Below are 27,804 nucleotides of genomic sequence, written 5' to 3' on the forward strand. Positions count from 1 at the left end.
ACAATACAATGTGAAACTGCCTTCCATCATACTATAATTAGCACCACAAAAACCTATATACATGAGAACTATTGAATATGTTTATGCTTATTCTGGCAACAGAACATATTCTCATCACATTTGCATTTGGAGAGAAATCAAAAGTCTCTCCGACATCTGTACAAACACAGTCCTTATTCAACATAACAAAATGAGATCTGCCCATTGTCTGACCACCATGAGCCACGGTTAGACCATTCATCTTGAATACACGTTTATTTATGGAAAATAAAGCTTCTTATCCAGCAAATACAATCACAACCAATGTTAAACTCAATTAGACAACACATTCCTTTGAGTACAAGAATGGATTAACATTAGAATGTTCATATGAATGTTATCCTTTAAACATGTTTTAGTTAGGAAATAACAATGTTGTTGAGGAATATTTTTATACTGCACAGAAATGCATACTTAAATGAAACAGTTACGTCATGGTGTTGTATTCTGAACACTTTAATATGTGTATTGACATTCAATCACACTAGTTTTTATCCTCATTTTGCATCTGCTAAGGATGGAGTGGCATTACGGTGTCAGTAGCTTTGGGACAGACCTCACAGAGAAAATACAAACAAAACAAAGGCGTAACCACAACCTTTTAACATCGCAATTATAAACATACATTGAATGTAACTTGGATAGTGCTTTATATTGTTTAAAAAACATAAATACGCCTTGATAGAGGGAGTGACATCGTGCTTCATGGGACAGGGCAGTACTTTAAATTCATTATATATATATTTTTTGTTCCTTTAGAAAAATATTTATTTTAAAACTAAACCTCAGTAACATTTTATCTTGTTCTTCATTGACAAAAATATTCCATTTAGATCTGCAGACATTCATACTTTACAATCACTTATATATACATGTTACCTGTATATATGTTTGTGCATATATAGATTTATAATTAGATTTTTTTTGTAGTGCACAACATGCCTCCAAAGTTGCCAAATGAAAATACAACAAAGTAATGAAACAATAGTTACAAGGCAATAATAATAGTAACAGTAATGAGAAAATCACCAGATCAAAAAACAAAACAAGAAACGGCAACAGTACGAGTGAAAGCAGAGGTCAATGCAAAACAATCAAACACACAAACGAACATAAACAATTAAAATATATAACGATTCTCACTCGAACATACAGAAAACTAATTGTACAAATTCACAGGCAAAGACAGGACGCTCACTCCACGACGTCAGCCCGTCTTCTCCCCTCTTGCTGCAGGTCTGCTTTGCTCTCACTCCTCACATCAACCTCAATAAAGAAAGAAATAAACGGGCCAGCGGCCTCAGAGTGGACGCACTCACAATAAACGCACCCCCACCTCGTCTCGACTGAGAGAACAGGGAAGGTACAGAGACCACTGAGCCCAAATGTTTAGAGGTTGTCTTAACCACTACAAAAGGTCCCTCCTCTAAATAAAGGCATGGGTTCACATCCGATTGGTTCTGAGCAAAACACAGAGCTGGTGTGCGGCGACAAAACATCTATCTTCAGTTCAGGGACTTGAAAGCGATGGCAAGAGCCACAGTTGGCAAGAGCAGCTTTTTTTTCCTTTGTTTTTAACATTTGGCTCTTTCTGCATTTTCAACATTTGGTTGTGAAACTGGATGATCGGGATGGGAGTCATCTACCACCTCTCCATTTGAGTCTGTCCGGTCGGTTTGCTTTCCTTCCCGCAAAACCTCTTCCATCCTCACTCATAACCGTCCCCACAACACAAAATGTGTTGAATTTCATCGAAAACTGGCTCAGCAGAAGACAGTGGCATCCGTCTAGCATTGTGCCTTCATCAATTATGTGTCTATGTGCGTGAGCTATTTAGCTGCTGTCCACTAAAGATCCGCTTTGAGAAAAGGGGCTTCCTGATCCTTGCATGAGAGGGTGCAAAGGGGCGTGTTAGTTGGGCCGTCATTCACTCAAGGTCCCAAGGGCTGGAGGGGGTCTTCGGGCTCTCAGGGGTCGAAGACTTCAGAGAGAGAGAGAAACACAGAGACAGAACAGGAGAAACAGATGGGCAGAGATGGGTCGCTTAGCACGCAGGCAGACGACAGAAGAATCAAAAACAAAAACGGGGAAGAGGAAAGCAGAAGATTTAGTGGAGACTGTGACACTCAGATCCCCAACTTTCCAAGTCCAAGCAACAATGTAGAAGAAAAGGGAAGTTGAGCAGATAAAAGATTAGAGGTGAGCGGCAAATCAGCAGTCTCTCACAACAAACGACCCGAACAATGTGTCCTTCGTGCCTATTTCTGATTTGCACAAACACATTCAGCGAGAGGAAGAAGCGAGAGAGGAATGGAAAAGGATGAAAGCAAGAGCACTGGGAAAGTCAACCGACAGAGGGAACAAGGTCGGGGCCCTGGTGCTTGTTGCAGTGTAAAGGTGGCTTGTGGCATCTTACTCAATGTACTGTTAGGTTGAAGATTGAGTAATCATTTTGAATTCATCTTTTGATTCAGAGCACTCAAGGTTTGCAACTTGGGCACCATTCTGTAACTCAGTTTTTATTCACTCATGTTGTCCGGCTGCAACAAGAAATGAGTTCTGTATCAAAGTAAAAGGGTAGGTCTAATGTAACTATTTGGCTCTTGATTGGAATGCATGAATGTGTCAACTTTAACACAATCAGAAACAAACTATTGGTTCTTTTCTTAATCTGAGACTGCAGTACCCTGCATGTACTCGCCTCAGCCTCTACTTCTAACGACTGTAACGGATGTGCTTGTTGATATGTGTGTGCGTGTGTCTGTCGGTCAGTCAGAGTGCCAGCAGCGAGGGCGAGTTCAAGGAATCAGAAGACTGCTCGCTACTGCTGTTCCGCTGGTTGGCACTGACCCCGCAGGCTCCCTCTGGGTAGGTGAACACAAATGAAGATGTGTATGAGGTGTTGTAGCTGCCAATGGCCGCATCGTCATGGTTAACACCACCACCACCGTCGCTGGCCGCATGGCACGGCCCGCCTGGGGCCGGCTCACTCGAGCCATAGAAAGAACTAGAAAACTCTACCTCCTGCATTATCCCTTGCTGAGGCTGCTGCTGGACTTGCTGCTGAACTGGAGGCTGGGCCTGTGTGGAGGCCGGATGGGCTGTGTAGGCAGGAGGCAGATAGAAAGAGTCTTCTTTCATGGTCAAGCCCACGATGGAGAGAGGAGGTTGTAAGGTCTGGGGAGGGACCTGCGCTGAGCTGTGCTGAGACTGGTCCTGGAATGGGATCTTACAGTTGGGCTGGTGAGCCACCAAGACAAACTCCAGACGCTCCTTCTCCTTCTGCAAGTCAGAAATCTCAGACTCCAGCTCTGCCTTCTCCTCCTCCAGTATGTCCGTCTCCTTTTGGCAGGAACAAAATGAAAGAAACAGGGACAGTGGAGCGAGAGACAGGTGGGTGAAATGGGCAGGAAGGAAGATGATGTGCAGCAGAGAGAGAAAGAAAAGGAGTGTTAACTACACCAAACCAGGACTGCACATTTTGTGGAGGTGGATGCATCCATTCCTCACCTGCAGTTGGATAAGTAAGGAGGTTTATGTAGAGCCCATTAATTAGGCCATAAATATTCTGTCTTGAGGACTATAATTTTCTTTACCACAGCCAAACACCATTATCATAAACCATAATCTATCTTATACGCGCATGTACACATCTATTAACACAGTCTGCAATGTTATGGGAGGTAACCTAAAGTGTGTAATTACCGACTGCAGCCTGTCTGTGAGCTCTCGTCGTCGGTTTCTACATTTGGCGGCAGCCAACTTGTTTCTCTCTCTCCGAACACGCCTTTTCTCCTCCTCTTCTGCTGTTAGCTAGAGCAAAGAGATGACACGCATTAGGATGATAGAGTTGTCTGTGTTTTTGAAAATGTAGTCATATTGTCCAAGGTTCAGTGATAGGGAGCTAGACGGCAGACAGGGGGCAACACCAGCGTGTTTGTCTTGACCGACAATTTGCCCTTTTCTGAATAAAAATGGAAACATTTCCCTCACACTTTGCAGTAATGTTTATCCTCGTCCCAAAATCCCACACCTTTCTCTGCCCAAGAAGGGACAACAGTAGACAGTGAGGTGAACTTGTTAACATGTCTACAAGTCGTTGTGCACACCACATAACAGCACAGGACACAGGATCTGATGTTTTGGCGCCCATGTAAACAATATACCTTCACTGCATGCATCAAAAAAGAAACTGTTCAAGCACACACACTTACTAACACACCAACATCTCCATCGTCACTCACAGACTCGTCTCGTGTACGGCGGCTGCGGGTTCTGGACTGGCGGATCGGACCCGGAGCCGGGCCCTGATTGTCCGAACTCGGAGAGGTGAAAGCAGAGCCTGTGGAATAACTGGGGCCTGGCAAGTTATACGGGTCAAGCAGTGACATTGACTGGGTCATGGTCGTTGTCCCAGTAGACCCACTCTGGCCAGAGGCCTGGGAGGAGACCAAGGTCGGCTGTACCATCCACTGCAGATCCTGACTGGTGGTGATGGCAGTGACGGTGGGCACGAATGAACCGGGCATCTCTGCTCCGACACTGGCCCCTGGCCCGCTGCCCACAATGCTCAAGCCAGCGCCTGCTGTCACACACTCCTGAGCAGGAGCAACAAAAACACACAATGTAAAGCCACCGGTCAGTAAATAGACAAACAGACAAAGGCAGACATACAGACAGGATCAAGCGTGGATAAGCTGCTTTTGTATTCACTATAACCTATTGCATCCATCATGACAATCTCATAGCTGAACTTGACCTATAGAACCAAGTGCTACCATTAAGGTTACATCTATTTGAAATTGACTGCATTGTTAATTCTAATTAAAGTCATATTTTGAATTGTCACAAACTACAATTATTTACATTATGTTGGCTCGACATAACACATTATACAATTGTAATTGTTTTAGCTCATAGCAATATCCTTGAACTTTTACTTTGATGCATATTAATGGTTCATATGGTCTATAAAATTGCATTTACAAGTAACATACAATGTCATATGAGTTCAAAAATTGAGGGGAAAAGAAGTTCCAATCATTTAAGAGAGGAAAAAACATCTTAATCTTCAATTCATAGTTTTGAATGTGCTGTGTCACAGCCTTTCTCCAGGTACCCGGATGTACATACACAAAGAAAGCTCACGACTGTCGCTTGTCTTTCTCGTTTTATTTCAGAGCCGAGGAGGACTGTGATATTCATATAAGAATGAGAAAAAGCTCTGGGCCAATCGTCTCTCAGAGAGAGTCTTCCTCCTTCTCCTCCGTCACACCCCCGGTGTTCCCCTTGGCAACGCGACGTAGCGCTCCAAAATAGAAGCATTGACGTCACGGCGAGGCCAGTAAGGGGAGCGCGCAGCGCGTGGAGGGAGAAGAGCGGGGAGGGGCGGGGCTTCGTGCTGACGTAGGAGAGTTCCAGCGCCTCGTCACCGCTCTGCGGCGCGCTGTTAGCACGCTGTCAGAGCGCTGCGACTGGGGATACTACGCGCTACAGATACAGCGGCATATTTATATTCACTCGTTAGTGTACTCAGCGAGACTATTTATATCTTATCACTGAGGCATACTTCTACGGGTCCGTTACTTTACCAGCCTCAGATAGAACAAAACATGAAGCGCCATTAAAAGTCGAGACTATTAGAGTCATATTTCAATATGTTTTTCATTGGCCTGTATATGCTATTTTCCTTTTGATATGATTGAAGCTATCATTCATCTGAATATATTGTGTATATCATAGTTTAATGCCATATTTTATGCTATGTTGTTTTTGCCGTTCATGCCATAACATAATAACATTGTTAAAAAAAACATATAGTGTTGCGAAACGACCACAAGCAATATGTGAGAAATATAATAAGCACATGTCCTATTTATACAGTACAATACGAATAGGTCCATACGTGCTTGTAGGTCCATGAGCCAAAACTTTTGCCTTTACGAATGAATAAACACACATGTGACATTCTTCTGTTTTTGTTTCACATTTCCATTCATTTTCATTCTCATTTTAAATAGTCTCAAACTTACCTGCGGAGCACTGGTGGTCGGCGGGCTTCCGAAGGAGTCCACGGAGGAAAGGTATTGGGACTCTATAGATGGAGAGGAACCACGGGAACCGCTGTCTGGGTCGCCGGGGAACCCTTGGTACATCTCCCCGGAGGCGGGGGAGAACGCGACACCTGCAGTAACCAGAGAGAGCGCGACGTCACCTGCAGCAGGACAGCGGCACGCACAAGATTACTACAGATACCGCAAGGAGAGAATGATGTTAGGCAGTGCATCTTACAGAACCCGACTCATAACACCACATGGTTTTTAAGAGTATATCTGATCTAACAAAGTTGGATAATCCCATCACAGCGGGTCTGAGTGCTGTCTGCATGAATTCATTGGTCATTGAACATTACAAGACCAGCAGAGTCTGTTATGCCTGACGAAGTCTTTATTTATTTAACGAAAGCAATGTCAAAAGGGAATGTGTCCTGAAGCAGCTCATATAAAGCAGCCTGACAGAAGTTTCAGATTTTTTAAACGGCGAGTTTTAAAGAAAACCTTCATTTTAAACACTGTAGTTTACACATTGACTTACCGTTGCTGGTGTTTTTACTGTTCCCCGGTGAGGTGCTCTTGGTCTCTTTCCAAAAAAGTTGCATGAAGAAGCTTAATCCAGGTCCCCGCGTCAAGGGGGAAGCGTCCCAATGCAATCTGTGAAGAAGTCCTCTCTGTGGCTTTAAATCCTCGCAGCGCTCCTCTTTGTCCGCTCGTCTCAGATGCGACGGCTATAGATCCATAAAGTCCGTTCAGGGGATGCAGAGGACGTTAGTATTACGGCGCGCAGTAGCAGATCTGGTCTTATGAATGGATCCATCCTCCCCGAGTATAACCAGGACATTTCTAGCTTTTAAGTCCCGCCTCGGAGTTCCGCTGACGTACATGCCCATATTTGAGCTTTGGTGTTGTGTTTGGTATCCTTGGTGACGTTGAGGGAATCCCTCTCCCACTGAAACGGAGCAGAAGCTCACCTCGCAGACGGATAATAATAGATGGGTTTTTTGGGGGAAAATATAAATATATATTTATATAATATCTCGGGCACAAGATATTTCTCACCGTCTAACAATTTATGAGTGGACATTTTGAAGAAAGATAAATATGGAATATTTAAGACCATATGCGTCTATCCAGATTTGGACTTTTTTGGCTACACCAAGAGAAACATTAATGTTCCAAAGGCACATATATGAACTTCAACATGCTTTAGTAGCCTATTATTGGCTTAGGCTGTACAGAGGACATGGTCATATGGGTCTGAACATGTAGTCTATTGGGCTCCAGTACAACCTGGAAAAAACTGGAAGATATAATCAAAGGCTTATTACAGAAACATCTAAGTCACTGCGGAATCCCGCAGCAAGGGAAGCCCTTCCGTAAAGTTTCTCAGGACACGCCCTGGGAGTCCTCAGAGTGTGAGAGCTCTCCTCAAGAGGAAGGCTTCTCTTCATCTGATCTGTCTGAACGCTCCCTGCCTCAAGCACAGCTTGAACTAACTGTCGCTTAATGTGTTTCAAATGCACCGCTTAGACATACTGATATATTCTATGGGCGAGTGTGTCAAGCAGCAGCAACAGCAGCCTCATTCAACCCAATAATAAACAAACTAAATACGTTAAATGGTAAGCAGTGTAACTGTCATGGACAGTGGGCAGCAGTGACGGGAATACGCGCCCGTCACAGCAAACATCACCCAGCCGAACAGAACATGATTCATGATTATAGCCTACACGAGGACACCAGTGGGAATGTGGCAAGGGGGCACATTGTGAATAAAAATTTCAAATGCAGCCTACATTTTAGCTGTAATGTGGAAGAATGTCGCGGGGCGTGCACGCAACAGCCGATGTGTGAAAAGGCGTGAGCAGAAAGGGAAGAGTTGGGGATAACAAGTTGTTAGTCAGAGCTTCAACACGTCAGAGACGAGGAGACACGGAGGACGTGGCGGCCCGTCCTGCACCGCGGTGACTAACTCAGTCGATGGAAGTTGTTCATGGTGAGGAATAATTGAGCTGAACGGCTGATAACGCAGACACGCGTCCCACATCCACGGGGAAACGCGCGAGAATAGCAGGAGCTCGCGAGGGAGGGCAGGAAGGTTTCACGCAGAACTCTAATAATGGCGCTATTCTCCCTGCTGGTGGCTGTATGGACGATACGGACTGGACAGATAAACACAACAACATACCAGCCCGAACCTAACAACCTCCATAACCGGGACCACGTGCTTTCCACGGGTCCGCTGCTGTGTGTAGCGTTCCGTCGCCATGGAGCTGCCGTCGCCTCTGACGCAAGCACGTATAAATTTGGTCTTTTCTGTTATGCCGCCCAACAACCGGTTTCCGTGGTAACTGGCTCTGAGTGACAGGCGGCAACAGAACACAATGTGGCTTCCGGGTTCTCTCTGCGCGGCAACTCATCTGAGGACACGAGGCTGTGTTGCTGCTCCTGCGCAGTTTAACTGTGTTCTGCTGCTGTAACGTGACAGGCTCACTTATGGAGAAGTGTTATTGAACTCGTGTGTCTCGTGTCCTCGTCGTAGCTTGTAAAATGCTAACTGTATGCAGGCTTAGCAACGCAGAATATACACTCGGAGGCATCTGGTTGAGACTCTTGTGACCGCGACATGAGCAGAACGGTCACGTGCTTCACTTCCTGGAGCTCACGGATCAAAGTCAAAACATGGAGAGTCCTAAATACATGTGGCAGTAATTATGCTTTGTTTTAAATACATTTTGCATATGTTTGTATGCCATTTTATGTTGTATTTAATTCAAAACAATAGAGATTATCCACTCAATAGTTTTACTTGATTTCCGAGAATCCGCAGAAAAGATCAAATAAAACAAGTCACTCAAAATGTATTAAGAGCCCGACACTGTTAATAAGATCATACTGTCCAAGCTGCAGTTTATGTGAACACTTTCAAAGTTTTACACAGTGGGTAAAATACAGATTACAGTGAAACAATTTATTATCTTTTCATGTCATCACAGGCTATGTCTAGGCTGCCTAAACCCTGTGCTTAGTCATGAACACATTCAGTCTGGACCCCCTGCAGAGACTTTAATCCTCCCCTAAACCCTGTGTTCTTTAAGAGTGTGTGTGCACATGTTGTGGTGGTCTAGACTTCGGTCAGGTCAGGTCAGAAATAGATGCTGTGTTGTCCCTGATGTGCTTTGTTTTGCTTGCCCCTGTTTCTTAGTGTATTTTCAGGAAGCCACCAACTTGCATGGTGCTCATGAGGCCGGCCCCTGTTTCCTTTTGGAAGGCGGGCCTTGTCTTCCTGCTCAAAATATTTGTTACCAGGCAACGGTTGGGCCGTCCCACTGCAGAGCGGTGTGTTTACACCCCTTCTGGCTCCGTATCCCAACAACATTGCATAAGTCTCTCAGGCTTTCCCCACCTCACAGAGAGAAATGTGACCGCTCTTTTCTGTCCAGCCAATCAAAGTGTCTCATACCTCATACCATAGTTTTTCACTCAGCCACTCAATAGTTTCCTTCGGCCTTTGTCTGTACTTTTCACTCGGAGTTGTTTTCAGCCAGAGCAACACAACCGAAACCGAGTCTAAGAGTGTTTGTAAAGAAAGCCAAACTTGACTTTCAGAATCCCTAAAGCTCTTTATTACATGGTCTGCCCATAACCGTTTAATAACACATCTATTCTCGTCCAAATCTACTAATTCTTTCTTGGCAGAGTTGAAGGCCTCGCTGCACGCTCTGTAAACACAGCGTGTGTACACTGCATGAACTGAAACGCTTGAGTTTTAACCCATTATATTATTATTTCAGTTCAGACTGAACCGTAAACTTTTGAACTTGAAACCTGCTCTTCTTTTTTACTTCAACAGAGCTGCATGTTGAACAAGAAGTTCATAGATTTTTTTTAAATTATTATTGACTTTGAATTACAAGATAAACAGACATTTGATGCCTAAATACACATCACCTATCTTTAGTTGTCTGAAAAGTCAGAATATTTTGTTCAAACTTTGTCAATTACAGATGGCAGTGTGATGTCACAGGCTTTGGTGCTGAATTTTTTATTTTTTAATGGGGCTCATACACTTGCCTATGTAGTATTTACTGGCCTCAATGTCTTATATCTTACAAGCAATTATTGAAAACGTGCAAACCATTGCATCTTTCATGAAGGGCGGAGTGCAGTTTCTCTAGTTTTCTGTCTCACAGTTGGAACTGTCTTCTTTTCTTCTTAAGAGACAAATATCAGGCAGGCCTTAATATGAACCTCCACATCTCCTAAATCTGTCGTGTTATTCAGACAGACAGAATTGGATTTATGTTACTCTCAATTATAGGGTGAATAGGTCGTATTCCAGTTAGAATGTGTTATTAAGTCATTAAAACTAAAACCCAAAAGCCACAAAAGTTCACCCAGGACACAAACTGCAGGGTGTTAACTCTGTTGTTTGATCCATCTACCACTAGACCTCCTGACTCTCCACGATTTGGGATCAAGTAAACGTAAGACATTTCCCTCTGAGCGTAATTCACAATACAGTCTAGATGTAACATCTTGTTTAGGAAACAGGGCTGAGACCTGTTGCCCTCATCCTCTCACTTCATTTCCTTTTGATGCTATAAGAGCAGAAGGTCCACTCTGAGTCTATAAACTCCTCACTCTGTACCAAAGCATGACTCATGTTATTTGTTGAACTTTATTTAATCAGGGACTCATACTGAGATTACTTTTTCTTTTTTAAAAGAGACTTGAGAATAATAAACATTGAGACAACTAGCACACATGAACAACATGAGACCCGACAGCTGACCATCAAGTGACCCGAAGAGTTAATAACGAATAGAGTTAATAACACTATGACATATAAAAAAGTACATAATCCCTGAACTCTGTTCTGCCAAGATTAGTATGCACATACTTAAGGTAAACTATTAGATTGTGTACTCTAGTTACAAATACAATAAATATATGAAAGAAAACTAGAAGCTGCTTATCATTTCGCCTCTGAGCTTGTGAGCTAAATCAGGAGTGAAACACAGACATTAGTAAACACAGGATCCTTCTCTCCATGATGGTCCACATACATTTGCTAGACTTTAATGCAGCAGGGAGACACTTCTTTCTTCCTTGTGCACCTTTTGAGCCCATTGCCACCTGGGCTCCTCCTCAAAGCAACAACCCAAACATGTGCTTGACCTTCTGCAGACGCCATTCCTCCTCACAGGGATCAGATGTCCTGCGCAGCATCACGCATTGTGAACCCCACACAAACCCTCAGTCTCCAGGAACAGCCACAAAGCCCAACAGGGAACATGACCCTTTCAGTGTCTGTGTGAAGAGCCGATTACATTGTTTACACATGCTTTAACGTTCCAGTTGTTCTTGTTCCTGCTCCAGCACACAGCTCCCTTTGTCCTGTTTACGTTAATGTACTTGTGTTTATCCTGCGCAGTCCTTGTGACTCTCTGGTTAAATAAGGAGCTTGTGTGTTTACATGAACATGTGCAGCAATACAGAGCTCTGTGGAGAAGGTGAAACATTTGACTGCATGCGTCACAGTTTGGTTGTGAGCTCTTTTGAGACCAAACTGTTCTTACGTCATCTTGTTTCCCCCAGCAGAGTCAGAGCTCTTCAACAGGTGAGTGAGGCTGGCCGTGGCACAGCTGACCGACTGTGAATCTCTGAATGGGCCTTTAACTCGACGAAGCACAAATGAAAAAAGCTTTGCGTGAGAGAAAGAAAAACTTTATGGTCAATTTACATTGAAATGTATTCTGCATTCTTAGGCAATGATGATGATGTACTTCAGTTTGTTTGCTGTCATTTCAAACCCATAAGTGTGCGGCCACATGTAGGATAATCTCATTTTAGTGCCTGATGTATTGGCAATGTCTGTAAATAATCATCTTTGAAATAGTTCACAGCGTCAGAACAATTGGCGTCCTTCCTTTCTTTCTTTTGCTTGTGCAGCCAGAAACGTCAGTACTGAGGGCAGAAAACGCAGCGCATGGCTCTATTGTATCACGCTCTGCATGGGAGTCGATGCCTAAAGTGGGTTTAATACTGCACAGCGCTCTGTGAGTCAGGCACAAGCGGCGTCAATCCTGCTTCCAACGGGCACGCTGCCAGAGCGGGAGATGAGGGTGACATCACAGAGTAACTCTGTGGTATAGTTAGTCAATGATGTCATTAAATACAGTGTCAAATATCAACTTACACTCATTTCCTACAAATTACACTCATTTCCTACATTTTAAATGTATAAGTCCATTTTCTTGTCATAGTTGTAAAAGCACAGGTGTCAGTGAGGCAGTATTCACACAACACCAGTCACACCTATAACATACCTGTGTCCTCTGTCACATGACAGATGAAGGAGCAGATTGAGATTTTACATGAATTTTTATTTTTTTTTAGGATTGTTTTGTGCTCTTTACTCGAAAAACGCAGATAGCAGCGAGTTTAGAGTGCTGACTCAGCTGTAATCTAATGAAGCATGCATTATGATCCTTTATATACAAAACCTAACAATAAAAACATTTTTAATTACTACACCGTTCAACAGTGACACAAATATTCAGATGTTTATTTGAGTCACTGAATAATAAAGATACCATTAAAAGTAAAAGTTGTAGTTGAATAAATGTACAACCTGTTTCATGCAGCCAGTGGTGAAGTAATGTAGCAGGAACTGGAATACTCAAGTAAAGAAGGTCAAAGTACCTCAACATTGTACTCGAGTGCAGTAAAGTGCTCCATGTACTACTGTCTGTACGTACAAGGGTTATAATAATAAAGTCTGGTTGTTATGCTTCACTCCAGAGCATCATGAAACAGAGGCTGTGGTTTTACATCTAAACGTATGTCAACATGTTTGTACTCCCTACAGGATGGAAAGCCTACAAATACCCAAAACATCACTTTTTCATTAGTTAATAATATCATACAACCTGCACTAGAAAAGCCGTCCAGTGCATTGCTGTAGTTCCAACAGTAAAACTGACAAAAGGATGATTCAACACTGACGTGCACTTCAGAACCGCTACGATTCTTTAACGCAGCACCTGAGCGTTTGTTTTTCACGTTCCGTTATTGTCATTATTCATCTTCATTATTCATCTTCATTATTCCCCTCTCAGTCTCTCTCTGCCTGTTTCTATCTGGACAGATTTCTTCCTAACATAAGATCTGCCCTATCTTGTCAAGGACCAATAGGAAGTAGGATAAAAGGAGTGAGTGGGTGAGGAAGAGGGACTGAGACACAGAGAGAGAGAGAGATGGAAGGAGAGAGGACACTGCACTTTGTCCCCTACCTCACCTCCTCTGTCCTCACTGTCTCCTTGTCTCGTCTCCTCTTGTTCTCATTTCATCCCTTCTCTCATCTCTACCTGTATCTATTTTTATGTAAGGAGTTATGAGGTGCTCGACTAAAACAACTTCAGCATGACACACAGTGACGACAGTCGAGTGATGGTTGGAATCTGAAACATGTTTGCTGCGTTTCAGTAACACAACATTGTTTCATTTCCAGGTCTGCACACACGGACTGCTTTTTTTTTCCACACGTGGTATTTATTTATTCATCAAGTATTTAATTTTGTTATTAAAGCTGGTTTCCCTTTAGTTATACTGTGGTGCGTTCAGGCGTCATTCAATAAAAATAATGATATTAAACGAAAGTGGATTAAAACCAAGAAGTTAAAGATAAACTTCAAGAACTCCAGTTGTTTGAAGCAGATTTATTCACATTAATATTTTAGAGTGAATCATGATCTAAATCCCTAATAAAAGCTCAGGAGTTTATTCTGCATAATTAAAATAACTAATGCTAAAATTTGTGTAATCATTGAAAATACAATCTTTTGTTTACTCGTCATTTAAATATTTTTTATGCACATCACCACGATGTCTGACATGAACAAAGTAAAGAATTGATGATGACAATAAGTACTTTGGTTTATTAAGCATCTTATAAATGTTCCGGCCTCATGCGACGTTAAATGATCCTGTGAATTCACCAGTTATCAGTAAAGACAAAGTTATACTGTTATTAAGAAGTAGTGGCATGTCCTGAGCGCTCAGGAGGCTGTTGCACACGTTCAAATGTTTATTCTGTATGAGAAAGACTCCGGACCTTTACACATGCAAACAAAACACAAGACACAGGTGGGAAATGGAAAAGGAAAACAAATGTAATTAACCTCAAAGATCTTTTCTTGCTGCCTGAAGTTGGACGAAGTAAACAGGAGCTTTAGTTAGAGGTTACTGTAATATTCCTCAACAATGAGAACATGAAACACCTGTCTTTACCGACCACCACATGTGAGAACGTAAATATAGAAAGTGAATGAGGAGCGGAGAGCAGAGGGGAGATGATGTAATGTAAATGTCGCTCTTTGCATCACAACTCACTTGCTGTCTTCACGACTTGTAAATAAACAGGCACAGTAAACACACCCCACGCCCATGCCAACACACACACATCTTTTAATACCTCTGACGCCTGAGGTAGCGCTGCTCATCAGACGTGTGGCGAGTGAGTGAGTCCATGCTAAATCTGCAGCCAGGGAACGACTTACGCAATCCTCCCTGGTCTGCCTCCTGTGTCTCCACAATGGCTGAAAGCTCACAGTTCTCAAAGCGTCCCACTCCCACACTACACACTACAACTCTACACTATTCCTGTAGCACCAAAATACCATGCACCTCCAAGAACAGACGCCAGGCCTGTCAGAGCATCATCACATCCCACAGGACAGCTGAGGGAGGAGGAGGAGGAGGGGAAGAGCAGGAGGAAGGATGAAGAAGGATCAACAAAGAGAGAAAATCAACAGAGGACACAGTTACATCCTGTTCCTCTTGCTTTCATCTGTAGGAGCTGCTGCTCTCCTCCAGTTATATCACAACATTCATGAGGACCACAGAAGCATGATCACTCTTTTCTTATATTATTTCTAATATATATTTATATATTTATATATATATATATATATATATATATATATATATATATATATATATATATATATATATATATATATATATATATATATTTATATATTTATATATATATGTGTGTGTGTGTGTGTGTGTGTGTGTGTGTGTGTGTGTGTGTGTGTGTGTCCATATGTGTGTATATAAGGAACAGATAGCATATGTTGTACACATAATACCAAACTAATAGATTTTAGAGAACATTTTATTTTTTAATGCCCCATTTACTATTTATTTAAACATGACTGACAGTGTCACAGAACACTGTGATGTGATTGTGAAGAGATCAACAACACTAATGTCGACAGTTAACGAGTGATAATATCTTTTAACACGTTATAAAACATGTTGATGCCCTGATAGGAGATGTTATATTATTTGACAACTGAACATTAATAAACACTTACAATTGTTCTTTGTGTGTAATTAACTATTTAGTAAATGTTTAAGTGGTGATTATAAATGCTAATGTTTGTTATTTACTTTAAATAAATACACTAAAAGATTCTGCCAGTTTTCTATCAAAGCTCGTGTGGACTTTGTTTTCAATTGAAGCAAAGTTATAAACTCAAGATCAGAGAGAAATGTAGCGTTGTTTCCTGATTCATTCAAATGATGTATTACTCTATAGCTTATATATATACATACATACAGATAGCATATATATATATACATACATACATACATACATATATATATATATATATATATATATATATATATATATATATATATATATATATATATATATATATATATATATATATATATAGATATATATATATCCTGGTAATCCCCTCACTTCACCTCTAGCGCCACCATGAGGTTGACATTTGTAATCTTTATTGAAATACTTCTACTTTTGGCTCGACGGTTGTGAAGTGTCCCTCTGGGAGACTTTTATAACGTTTTATAACGTTTTGTAACGTTTACCTGGTGAACTCTGTGTTTCCATCTCAGCTCATATGGTGAACATGACACTACAGCTGCTCAACATCCGCGTCTGCGTTCTGTTCACACACTGCTGTGTCAAAGGACAGACGCTTCAGTCTGGTTTCTATATTGTAAAAACAGAGAAAGTGAGAGTGTGAAAGAGTGAGGCTTGTAATAGCTCTACAGCCGGGTGAAAGACACAGTCATCACACTGGTGGATCCCTGCAGGGCGACTCAATCTGAGAGAACTAAAATAGTAAAGCAGGTGGTGTTGATGGAGACGAATCTACTGGTCCCTCCTGTCTCTCTCTTCCTTTTTCTCTCTCGTCTCGTCTCTCCATCGTAATGTAGACGGGCGACCTGTGTGTACTCATCTCACGATGAGCAGGAAGTGGTGTGTGTGAGCAAAGCCGCTATTTATAGCAGCATGTGTAGAAAGAACGTTTGCGCCATGATGTGTGAGTGTGCAGTGAGCACCTGTGTGTGTGTGTGTGTGTGTGTGTGTGTGTGTGTGTGTGTGTGTGGAGGCGGAGGCAGATTGTGAGACTCAGACAGTTACTAGAGAGAGCAGGAGGGGAAGAAAGAGGGATGGAGCGTAGTGGAGGTGGGGGCGAGTGTGTGTTGACGCTGTACGTGGCGTCAATGCGATAAGAATAGAGATGCTGCGTGCAGCTGAGACGCCACCAGCCTCTGTGGGGCGGGAGTGAGTGTGAGTGTGTGTGTGTGTGAGTGTGTGATTGTGTGAGTGAGTGAGTGTGTGAGTGTGTCCAGATATCAGCATGTGTGCATAGATGAGTAAACTCTTGGGCTTGCAGTGATTTTGCAAGTTGTTTAAATGAAGTTATGAGTATTTCATTCACATTTCATTTTTAGAAACATTTATTTTTAATCATGAGAGAATTTCTAAAGAGCAACTTATCAATTAGCACAGAGATCAATACTTTGAGAACAAGTGTAATGATTTGAAAGGAATAAGGACAACTTTAAACTCTAATTATAAAATATCTTTCATTCGAATGTAAAGTAAGATAATATATATGATATACTTAATATAGTATTACAAATAGTATATAGTAACAGTCTTACATAGTGATGGCGCTGCATACTCTGTATTAATTCTATGTGTGTGTGCATAACTGTATATCTTTCTAAATTCTATAATTTATTCTATAACAACATTTAGTTTCTATATGAATTCAGTTTTTACTTTAGTTCTACCTGTATGTACTATGTTCTATTGTATTGTTTTATACTAATTTAGACATATTCTATGTGTAATGAGACGACTGCATCTCACGGTGTATTACTGTATTGTATATCAACAATAAAGCCAGAACCTCGAGTCGGTTTCAAGGCTTTAGAAGAATGAGAATGAACACGATGAGCAAGAATAAAACCACGACATGGCACCGCTGCTGCTTTGGTATAAGTCACACATGAAGGAACCGTTTTAAAACACAATAAAATACAGTTGTTATGTGCAGAGTGAACAGCTGGCTGTGGCTCTTCATGAAGCATCTTCACACCACCAGGAACTGAAGCAGCCACTGCAGAGGCAGCAGAGCGCAGCATGAACAGGATAAACAGAATACAACCTGAATAAAGTTTGGCATGTGAACAGCCTTTAAAGCATATTATTAAGATACTCACAAAGTTGATCCCTCTGTCTTTCACCTGTTGGCTGGTCTCTGATTCATACAGAGCTGAGGAGAAGAGAAATGATGGAGAAAGAACTCACATCTTTACTTGAGTCAAAGGACCAATACAATGATTTGAAAATTCTGTTACAAGTAAAAGTGCAGAAGTGATATATGCAAAATATACTTAAAAGACCAACGCAGTATTTATTCTGCATTAAATTGTGACTAATATAATATTGTATAAGACATTATTACATTTAGTTTTTACACTTAGTGAGTCAAACATAGAAGAAATACTATAAAACTATAGCGCTTCCTGAAATAATGAAATTAATGAGTTGATTAGTGGCTTGAGAAATGTCATGGATAATGAGATTGACTATTGACTATTTTGTGCGTGCCTCTGTGTGTGTGTGTGTGTGTGCGTGTGTGTGTGTTTGTGTGTTACCAAAGAGCTTCTGCATCCTGGTGACACATGACACGAAGCCGCTGAAGGGCATGTGAAGCTCTCCGGATGCAAAGCGCTCAGTCAGCAGCTCCACAACCTTTGGATCACACTGAATTCCTGGAAAACAATGAGGGAATGATGGTGTGAAGACCAGCTGTAACCTGCAACTTGTGTGTGTGTGTGTGTGTGTGTGTGTGTGTGTTTGTGTGTGTGTGTGTGTGTGTGTGTGTGTGTGTGTGTGTGTGTGTGTGTGTGTGTGTGTGCATACCAACAGCTTCCAGCGCTGCACTCAGCTCGAAGGGGCTCATAGTCCCAGAAGAGTCTTCATCAAACTGGATGAAGATGGACTAAAAAAGAAAGCAGCACCAGAATAAGTAATGATGACACTACTTTCCCTCTATTTCTATCTTTTACACACACACACTCACACACACACACACACACACACACACACACACACACACACACACACACACACACACACACACACACACACACCTGCAGGTTGCGCAGACATGACAGAAGGGTTCCTGTCTGTTTTCGGCTCAGACTGCAGCGGCCTTTAGTCTGCAGCAGAGGTAAGGACGTCTCAACAGGAGTCAGACACAGGGAAGCGGCATCTGAACCTTCATCAGCCTCGCTTAACTTACAAGGTCACAAGTTTACAAGGTCATTTATTGTCATTGTCAGGGTCGTACTTCAAAATGCACCAACGACACACACACACACACACACACACACACACACACACACACACACACACACACACACACACACACTGCAAACTGCATTTGGATGTACGACCCTGTTGTACAATGACAATACATGATATGATGATAATGTGTGTAGAGGGTGAGTGACAGTCTCACAGCCGGAGGAGAGAAGCTGCTCAGAAGCAGAAGTCTCTTACTAGATGGAACCTTCATCTTTTCATATCTTTTGGGCTCTAGAAGGAACCAGAGATGCTCTGAACTGTTTAATCACACACTGTGCAGCCCTCCTTTGAAAGAGGCCAATGAAGATTTTAACATGTTTATGGTGACGTTTATTTGTGCGTAACACAGAGAACACACTGAGGACAAAAGGATACGTCCTCTCCGAAGATGAGCTGTCGGCATGTCTCCAGTGGAAGATGGTAATCTTTCTCAAGAACTGTGATTCCAGGAAGAAAGTAAGTAAAAAAAGGTTTGAATTGGATTAATATGAGAAAAGGTGAAGGTGAGGACAAGTGCAGCCACTTGTATTACTTAAACAAGCTCAATGTACTCTGACTGCAGCTGTGAGCTGTCTAGACTGCTGACCTCAGGGACTCCACTGGGGACTTTGGAGGGAATGTGCCACCACTCTGCTCCCATCTAGTGGCCATTACTGGTATTTCATAGTCAACTATATCTATATCTATCTATCTATCTATCTATCTATCTATCTATCTATCTATCTATCTATCTATATGTATATATATATATATATATATATATATATATATATATATATATATATATATATATATATATATATATATATATATATATATAGTTGACTATAGGTTTGTCATTTTCAGAGGCAGCTAAAACATGAACAACTTGCTATACTGGAGATGTTAACCTGTGTTGAAGAACTTCATGAGCTCCTTAGCGTTCAGTCTGTCATCCTGAGGGACAAAGAAGAAATATCAAAACCAAAAGCCCAAATTCACACTTTTGTTGAATAAAATAATAAACAATGATGAAGACTTCTCACTGCGCCAGACTCCTCATCAAAGGTCTTCTGGACTTTCACTTGATCCTCTGGGGAGACAGGAGCAGCCATAACCTGTTGAGGAAAACACACCACACTCACACACACATATTGTATTGTAACACACACATGTTGTATTCTAACACAAACATGTTGTATGATAACACAAACATGTTGTATTCTAACACAAACATGTTGAATTCTAACACAAGCATGTTGTATTCTAACACAAACGTGTTGTATTCTAACACACACACGTTGTATTGTAACACACACATGTTGTATTCTAACACAAACATGTTGTATTCCAACACAAACATGTTGTATTCTAACACACACATGTTGTAGTCTAACACACACATGTTGTAGTCTAACACACATATGTTGTATTATAACACAAACATGTTGTATTCCAACACAAACATGTTGTATTCCAACACAAACGTGTTGTATTCTAACACAAACGTGTTGTATTCTAACACACACATGTTGTATTCTAACACACACACGTTGTATTCTGGTTTCAGGTGTGTGAACTCACCTGCAGGAAGCTGGAGGAGCAGGTGAAGTCTTGAGTCCTGGAACACAAAGTTCACACCAGATTGTTTCTTCAATTATAGTTTTATACAGTTTAAACCCTAAAAACACACAATTCATGCCGTAAAATACACACAATGTGAAAAAAAGCCAAAATTCTCCTTTAGTAGAAAGTTTACTAAAGTTAAATTATTCAGTCTAAGTTTTCTTTCTTTTTACATTTTATGCCAACAGGATCATATTTTGTGTTTCTGATGTCAACTCCGACCTGAGCAGATCTAATCAGTCACACTCATTAATATTAACATGAGTTTATAAGTTGATCACATGTTTCATGTAAAACCAAAGTAACTACTTACTCATTAAAAACTGCAACATATAGTTAAAGTATTAATACTCCAGTAAAGTACCTCAAAAATGTACTTAAGTACAGCACTTGAGTCAATGTTACTCAAAATAAAGATAATTCAGATGATATATAATTAGGGGAAAGATTGGGTTCAGGTGTTGCTCACTTTGGAAAGGCAAACAGTTTTTCGACCGTTTTGAGGAGCACATTTTGATATGTTTAATATCAAAGCACCTAGTTATGCCGAGGAGATTATTATTTTTGGTTTGTAAAAGAATAAACATGGACTTTATAACGGAACATTGTGTTTAATTTAAAACGCGTCAAAACAAGAAACCCAAGTGAGCAGCCAGTAGCGCCATGTTCAGATGGCAACGGGGGCACTACAAGTATAGTTCACTGTTGTTTGGAACAGAAGTAATGTGGTGACGATGAGGAGGAGGAGGAGGAGGAGGAGGAAGAAGAGGAGGAGTCTCACCCCAGAGTGTTTCCGGTCTTGGAGAAAATGCGGACAAAGAAGTCTGCGGGCTGGTTGGGTCGATAGGTGGAAGCTACAATGATGTAGTGACCCGGGTCCAGATGCAGCTTCTTCCACAAACCCCTGAGGCCCAAAGTTCATGAGTTTATGTGTGAGGACAACATGGTTCATGAGTTGGATATAGAATCCACCACCAGAGCAAGAAGGGTTACTCTTGAAGACGCATTGTCTCGAGATGTGATATCTGTATGGAAATGCTTTGCACCAGTAACAGAGTACACAGGAAGCTTGACTCTGTCAAGTCCCTCCAAAGTAAAAGCACCCACATGTTCTACTTCCATGATGCCTTTACCTCTGAGCACTATATTTCCCAGAGCGACCCACAGGGCGGTTTGACATGAAGAAGTCGCGGCTCAGACACAAACCCTGAAGCTGTATGAAGGAAGATATCTCAAGTTATTACTCAAAAAACTAAAACATTATGAAGAATATGAGATAGTTCTGATGTGCAGTTAAGCAATACAATACTTTCTGAGGAGATACTCACCTCAAGAGGAACCTGCAGGAGAGAAGAAACACAGAGACAGCGTGTGAGTTCATTCAGAAACAGACTCACAAAGTTCAATAAATCCATAAGTAACAATAAGTGTTTTTTGACCTTGTAGATGTGGAAAGCGATGTAGAGGAAGTGGACTTTAGTCTTCTTCCTGCGGTTTTTCTGCAGCAGCTCCACCAACACAGTGCACTGTTTGGCCTTCTCCTTCTGCTTCTCTGCTCTCTTCTTGTCTTCTGGGGATATCTCCTCATCATCCTCATCCTCTTTGTCCTCATCATCCTCTTCCAGCTGGTCCTGCTCTGTGAGAACCAACTGGAACTGAGGATTCTTCCAAAAGGACCCTGAGGAGTACAAGAGGGTGAGTAATGAAATGTTTCAGAGCTTTTCAATGCATATTTGTGCAACTACATAAAGTTATCGTTGTTATTATTATAACTGCACGTTCATAAACATACGGTTGTATTTGCGGCTTCCGCCAGCAGAGCTCCCCGATACCCAGAATCCTTCATGTTCACTGATGGTCCAGGTGGAGGAGGCAGCTGAGCTCTCCACCAGAGAGTCAGGGTTCACACTGCAGAGCTCCACGACGTCGAACAGGCTGCTGAAGTCCTCCGCTCGGATCCTGTGACAAGTATTTCCATTTAATGCTTTGAAGTATTCTACTTCCTCTCAGAGGGAAATATTACTTTTTACTATTTAAATAAACTAGTTGGACCAGCTGAAAAAACACCAAACTGAAACAGAGCTGTTCCTGAGCTGGTGAGCAGCTGACAGTGATGTAATCATTGAATAAAGCGATTCAGAGGACGAGCAGGATGCTTTCAGAGGATGTGCTGCATGCTGTATTTAACTGTGGCCAACCTTAAATAAAGGAGGAAAAGATATCTGCAGCAATGAAATATGACATACACATTAATACAGCAGTGACATTAATATAGGATCACCATATAAGAATGAATATGTTTTATGTTTATGTACTTTATGATCGAGCGGATTAGACTTCGAGTACAATTTTACTGTGCAGGACATTTACTGCAGTGGAGCATTCTCACAGTGTGGTACTTTTACTGAAATAAAGGATCTGAACGCTTGCTCTCTAAGTTCATGTTGCAGCAGGATGCTTTCAGAGGATGTGATGCATCGCACGTACCAGAACTCTCCATCTTCAATCTTCTTCAGCTCGATCCTCTCCTTCTCTACTTTGGCCACACTGTCCCACTCTTTACTGCTGCAGTCACATTTAGGAAGAGGAAGCCAGTGAGCATGCTCTTTCTCTCCCCGGTAGACACACACACACACACACACACACACACACACACACACACACACACACACACACACACACACACATCTCCTGTGCACGAGCACAAGCGTTCCTCACTTGTCGCTCCAGGCTCCGCAGTACTCCACAAAGCCCCAGGGGTTCCTCAGCTTCAGCAACAGAATCTCATCCAACGCTTTTGTTACCTGAAAAGTGTCAAAGGAAGAAACTAACACACCTGTAAAGTTTCAATAAACTTTCACTCACAACTTTTAAACAAACACCGCACATCTTTCAATACGCTAAGAATATGTATTTTTTTGTCAATTAGATCAAGTCAGGGATGATGAGATTGTAATTGCAGTGAGGTTATTTTCAATTCGCATGATGTGGTGCGATTAGATTTTATTAAATCAAATGACATGAGTTGAGATTATTTGAATGAGATTATATTAAACTGTACGTGATGAATTGGTCTGATATTAGATGGCAGCAGCAGAAAGCCCATGAAACTACGTAATGATGCCACAAAGCGGCGCAGACAGCAGCTCGGCCTCCGTCTCACTCGCCTTGTCGGTGTCGGTGATGGCGTAAGCGTGGCCCTTTATCAGCCCGTCGTCCGTCACTTTGCCAACCTCGCGGTAGCTGCTGGCCTGTGGAGACAACCAGAGGGACTCAAGTGTTTCCGAAGTGGCGTCCGGCTGTGTGGCGTGAACCTTCGCAGGTGTGTACGCACCTGGATGAAGCAGCTGAGCAGGCTGCCTTGAGACAGAGCGGCCGTCAGAGACCTCCAGAGGACTCGAGGCGTACGAGATGAGACCTGCAGCGAGTATGCGATTCCTCCGGTGAAGTCCTCCATCCCCTCTGAAATGTTGCCGCCCTTCAGGCTTCCGTAGCATCCCACCAACCTACACGAGACGAGGTGAGAGTCACTGCAGATACACGCCGAAGAGCGTCGTCTCTACAACCCAGAAACATATGCCTGATAGTGGAAACTGACTTGGCGTAGGCTTTCTCCACCAGGGCGCTCCAGTACTCGTGGCGGGTGTGAGAGTAGCTGAAGAGCAGACGGCCTTCGCGCACTGGCAGCCGGTCGTCCACAACCACCTCCACCCACTCACCATACTGCCAGAACTACAAGGAGAGGAGGACAGAAGGAATCAGGAGGAACGATGCGCAAGAGGAAGTCTAGCGGCAACGAGACTCACCTCATGTCCCAAATATCTGACCTTTCACCTGCAACAACTAGAGGTCCAATACTGTTAGCGTGTATAATTACTGGAAGCCTGGTGTCGCCTCCAGAAGAATTCAGTTTGACAACTTCTCTCTTTCATAATTTATTTCCTCGATCACAGGTAAAGTAACAAGCTCTGCAGATGCAAAAGCAGGGAGTCGTTCAGTCAACGCAGGTTGAGCGTCTAAAACAACACCACGAACAGCTGAAAGTTCGGCTTTTTAATACACGGTTTTATGTCACCAACATATCAAAGCAAAGTCACATTTAATTGGCTCCAATCTGTCAAGAGGAGGAGAATCCTGTGTTCTCATCTCTTCTCACAGGAAGAGACGAGCAACGTCCAGTCTGCTTCTCTCTAATGTCAATATACTGATAAACAGGTGTGTGTGTGTGTGTGTGTGTGTGTGTGTGTGTGTGTGTGTGTGTGTGTGTGTGTAGAGGAGTGCAGGCGTGTGACTAAAGTTCCCTTGAGAATCAGACATTTCTAGACACAACTACAGCTGCATAGCTGTGTCGTACTGACCTCGCTGACCTGAACTTCACTAGACATGAATATAAAAAAGCATCGACAGTAATTTTAGATTTATATTATCAATACTAACTTTCTTCAAGCTTTGTTTTGGTCTCACCTTCTCCTGAGAGAAATATCTGACTTTCCAGAGACATAAATAAATATGTTTAAAGTCAAAAGTGAATGAAGAAAATAGTCCATGAAAGGACGAGTTAAACAAACACTCATCTCTCCTGACTGTTATTAAAGCTCCTCCAGGCGGTGAGCTAAAGCAGGCCTGCACTGGTCTTTCATAGCGCTGTGTGTGTGTGCGTGTGTGTGCGTGTGTGTGTGTGTGTGTGTGTGTGTGTGTGTGTACATGTCTGGACTGCTCTCCCATCAGCCAGATACAGAGCGATGAGTCTCCACATTCTCCCTCTCAGTCTCTACAGGTCAAACGCTGCAGGGCAACACAAGCTGTAAAAAGATGTCTAACTGTTTGCTTTGACCCGGTTGATCATCTATTGATCTGTGCCGGTCAGAGCTCGAGTATGATGAACTCTCTAGTTTAGAATCAGGAGGTGAAGATGAGGTGTTATGGGTCTTCTCACCAGTGACGCCTGCAAGATGAGTTGCTACCTGTCTGATCGGTTCATTGAATACCAGAGCTGTGAGCTAAACTAGAGCATTTTTACTGAATATAACCCTTCAGATCATCCTCCAGAGAATCTGTGTTTCTCACGTGAAGAAACCTCAAGTAAGCATGTGTGAACAGGTCTATAAATCAACTGTGCTGAAGTTGAGTGCTTGACACAAACCCTGAAGTGAAAGATGCCTGCGTAGTCAGAGGACAGGCTCTGGTTGGGCGGCACCACCTTCACAAAGAGCGTGGGATGCATGGTGAGGCAGGACAGAGCGGCGAGCAGCCAGCAGTTACCTGATGAACACAGAGACACACGAGAACACGGTACACATCTTAAAAGATGGAGTGTTTTGTAATGAATGCTTTGAAGGCAGGTAAAGCTCTCCCTTTTTCTCTCCCTCCTTCTTTCTCTCTCTCTATAATAAACCCCATTCCTCTGTGACAGCAGACACCTGTTGTTCCTCTGGAGATGTTGGAATAAAACATCCTGGGATAGAGTTTAAATGAGAACATAAAGGTCTGAAGTGGAGAAGAAGAAGAAGAAGAAGAAGAAGAAGAAGAAGAAGAAGAAGAAGAAGAAGAAGAAGAAGAAGAAGTACAACAACAACAACAACACAAGAACAAGAACAAGAACAACAAGAAGATTAGTATTGATCCAATCAACATATTTGCACATAACTAGTGACAGAAATCAACAGTTTATGAACCCCAGAGAAGGAAGGAAATCTTGTTTTTGTGAAGAAAACATTGTTGTGTTTCACCACAAAGCAGAAAGACCCAGCAGAACCCAGATGTGTGTGTCTGTGGGCCGTTTCAGAGGCGTGAAGCTCGGACCTCTGCAGAGTCACTCCTCTCTCTCTCCCTCGCTGAGGGTTTGAAGTCAGCACGGTGCTGACGTCATTATGAAGTCACTGCATTCACTAAAATAAAGTGAAACAATCTGAAAGCAGGCAGGGCTGCTGCAGCGTTTGGTTGTGTGGTTTTAATGTTCCAGGATGTTTTGCAAGGCCACTTTAAGACAATTCACAGCCTGTTGTGTCTCCGGGAGAGGAGCAGTTCTCCTGACGCTCACCCAGTTGGCCCTGACAGATATCAGTGGTGCCGGTCGAGCCCTCCACAAACACAGCGTTGTCACTGATGTCCTGCAGAGATGGAGAGAGACACAACACCGTGAGACACAACACTGTTAGACACAATACGGTGGGTGACACACAACACCGTGAGACACAACACGGTGAGACACAACACCATGAGACACAACAAGAAAAGTATCACCAGTTCATCAGTTGTGAATATCTTCTGGTTTTATTTGTGAGATAATTTTTTTTTAGTTCATCCAACAAACCTCTGATGGACTGGAAAAGGACCAAAATGAAGAATACATTAATATTAATAACTGTGTGGTTTCAGACAAACACATTTTACAACCAAATCAAACGTTGTTCTAATTAAAGGTTTATATTTAATCTATTATTAATGCTTTATTATTGTTATTATTAGTATTACTATTTAAGTGTTATGTGTGTGACTAACTTTGCCTCTTTAACAAACTGATGGTCAGACCTGAACCAGCAGCTTTAAACCACAGACACTGTTGATTAGAGCTACAGGAGAGGAGCAACGGAGGAAACACAGGTCACTTTATTGTGTTTTGTGTTAAACATGTCGAAACAAATACACGCAGTCAACTTTCCTTCAGCTCAAACTAAATGCTCTGCCTGCAGAATACGCTTTGAACATGCGCCTCTTGTGTTTTGGACGTGTGAGGAAGCTGTACCGTGACATGGTAATTGATTATTTTACAATTTAAATTGTTCTGTCAACTGTTTGAATAAACAACTTCTGGCACGTTACACGCGCGCACTGTGTGTACCTTGGGTCGTTTCCACTCGATCGCTTTCTTTGGATCCGGATCTTCCGGTGTACCGACGGATGTCTGCTCAGCTGGAAACGTTGGATCAGCAAACAGCTCTCCGGACTTCAGACACTTTTCCATGAGAGTCTTGAAGTCCTGATCCATGAACTTGATCGGGTTCCGGATGGAGCCCAGAGCTGCGTCCTCGTGCGTCGCCATGCTGTCAGTGAATCCGCAGTCCAAGAGTTCTGCAGAGTCTCGGGCAGCCGGGGCTTAAATACACATCCAAGCGCACACCCACCGCAGCCTCCCCGGCTCTGCCTGCCCGGGAAGGTATGCAGAGCGCCGGGGGCCGCGGGCAGCTGGAGTCGCAGTAATGACAAGGTGCCAACAGCCTTTTGATCTCCGTGACGTGCCGTCAGTCATCGTGACCGTCCGGAGGCCAGAGAGAGACCTTCAGTCCGGGACGTTACTGGACTGATGCTACTGCAGGACACGGTCCTGTTGGATCAGAAGCTGCTTTCATATCAAGCACATCAGAGCGGCGGCAGTGACCTCAAACTGCC

The 27,804-nt window shown here is 42.5% G+C and overlaps 2 protein-coding genes across 8 annotated transcripts; both read right to left on the reverse strand.

Moving 5' to 3' along the window:
• Positions 1-236: 236 nt before the first annotated feature.
• fosb (FBJ murine osteosarcoma viral oncogene homolog B) lies at positions 237-8,280 on the reverse strand. 7 transcript variants are annotated; one of them, XM_068585446.1, is made up of 6 exons: positions 6,634-8,280; positions 6,072-6,253; positions 4,254-4,637; positions 3,745-3,852; positions 3,273-3,381; positions 237-3,140 (listed from the first exon to the last, which is right to left on the reverse strand). In XM_068585446.1, exons 1-6 carry the CDS (start codon positions 6,695-6,697, stop codon positions 2,812-2,814), a joined length of 1,176 nt encoding a protein of 391 aa, XP_068441547.1. In that variant the 5' UTR covers positions 6,698-8,280; the 3' UTR covers positions 237-2,811. The 7 variants fall into 7 exon arrangements, with proteins under 7 accessions (XP_068441547.1, XP_068441549.1, XP_068441548.1 ...); XM_068585448.1 differs by having other exon boundaries at positions 237-2,020; positions 3,061-3,381; XM_068585447.1 differs by having other exon boundaries at positions 237-2,903; positions 3,061-3,381.
• An 8,684-nt stretch (positions 8,281-16,964) lies between these two features.
• On the reverse strand, positions 16,965-27,457 carry capn12 (calpain 12). Its single transcript, XM_068585324.1, has 22 exons — positions 27,257-27,457; positions 26,456-26,525; positions 25,559-25,677; positions 24,014-24,147; positions 23,750-23,921; positions 23,583-23,666; positions 23,134-23,219; positions 22,903-22,980; positions 22,208-22,374; positions 21,855-22,093; positions 21,744-21,755; positions 21,549-21,628; positions 21,197-21,319; positions 20,374-20,410; positions 19,836-19,907; positions 19,701-19,746; positions 19,186-19,247; positions 18,594-18,662; positions 18,364-18,442; positions 18,096-18,212; positions 17,658-17,710; positions 16,965-17,554 (listed from the first exon to the last, which is right to left on the reverse strand). The coding sequence occupies exons 1-22, from the start codon at positions 27,455-27,457 to the stop codon at positions 17,528-17,530; spliced, it is 2,127 nt and encodes a 708-aa protein (XP_068441425.1). The 3' UTR covers positions 16,965-17,527.
• Between the last annotated feature and the right edge of the window lie 347 nt (positions 27,458-27,804).

The sequence above is a fragment of the Clinocottus analis genome, unplaced genomic scaffold (genome assembly GCF_023055335.1).
Source record: "Clinocottus analis isolate CAN_PGR_092001 unplaced genomic scaffold, fCliAna1.0.p SCAF_2, whole genome shotgun sequence".
Taxonomy (NCBI): domain Eukaryota; kingdom Metazoa; phylum Chordata; class Actinopteri; order Perciformes; family Cottidae; genus Clinocottus; species Clinocottus analis.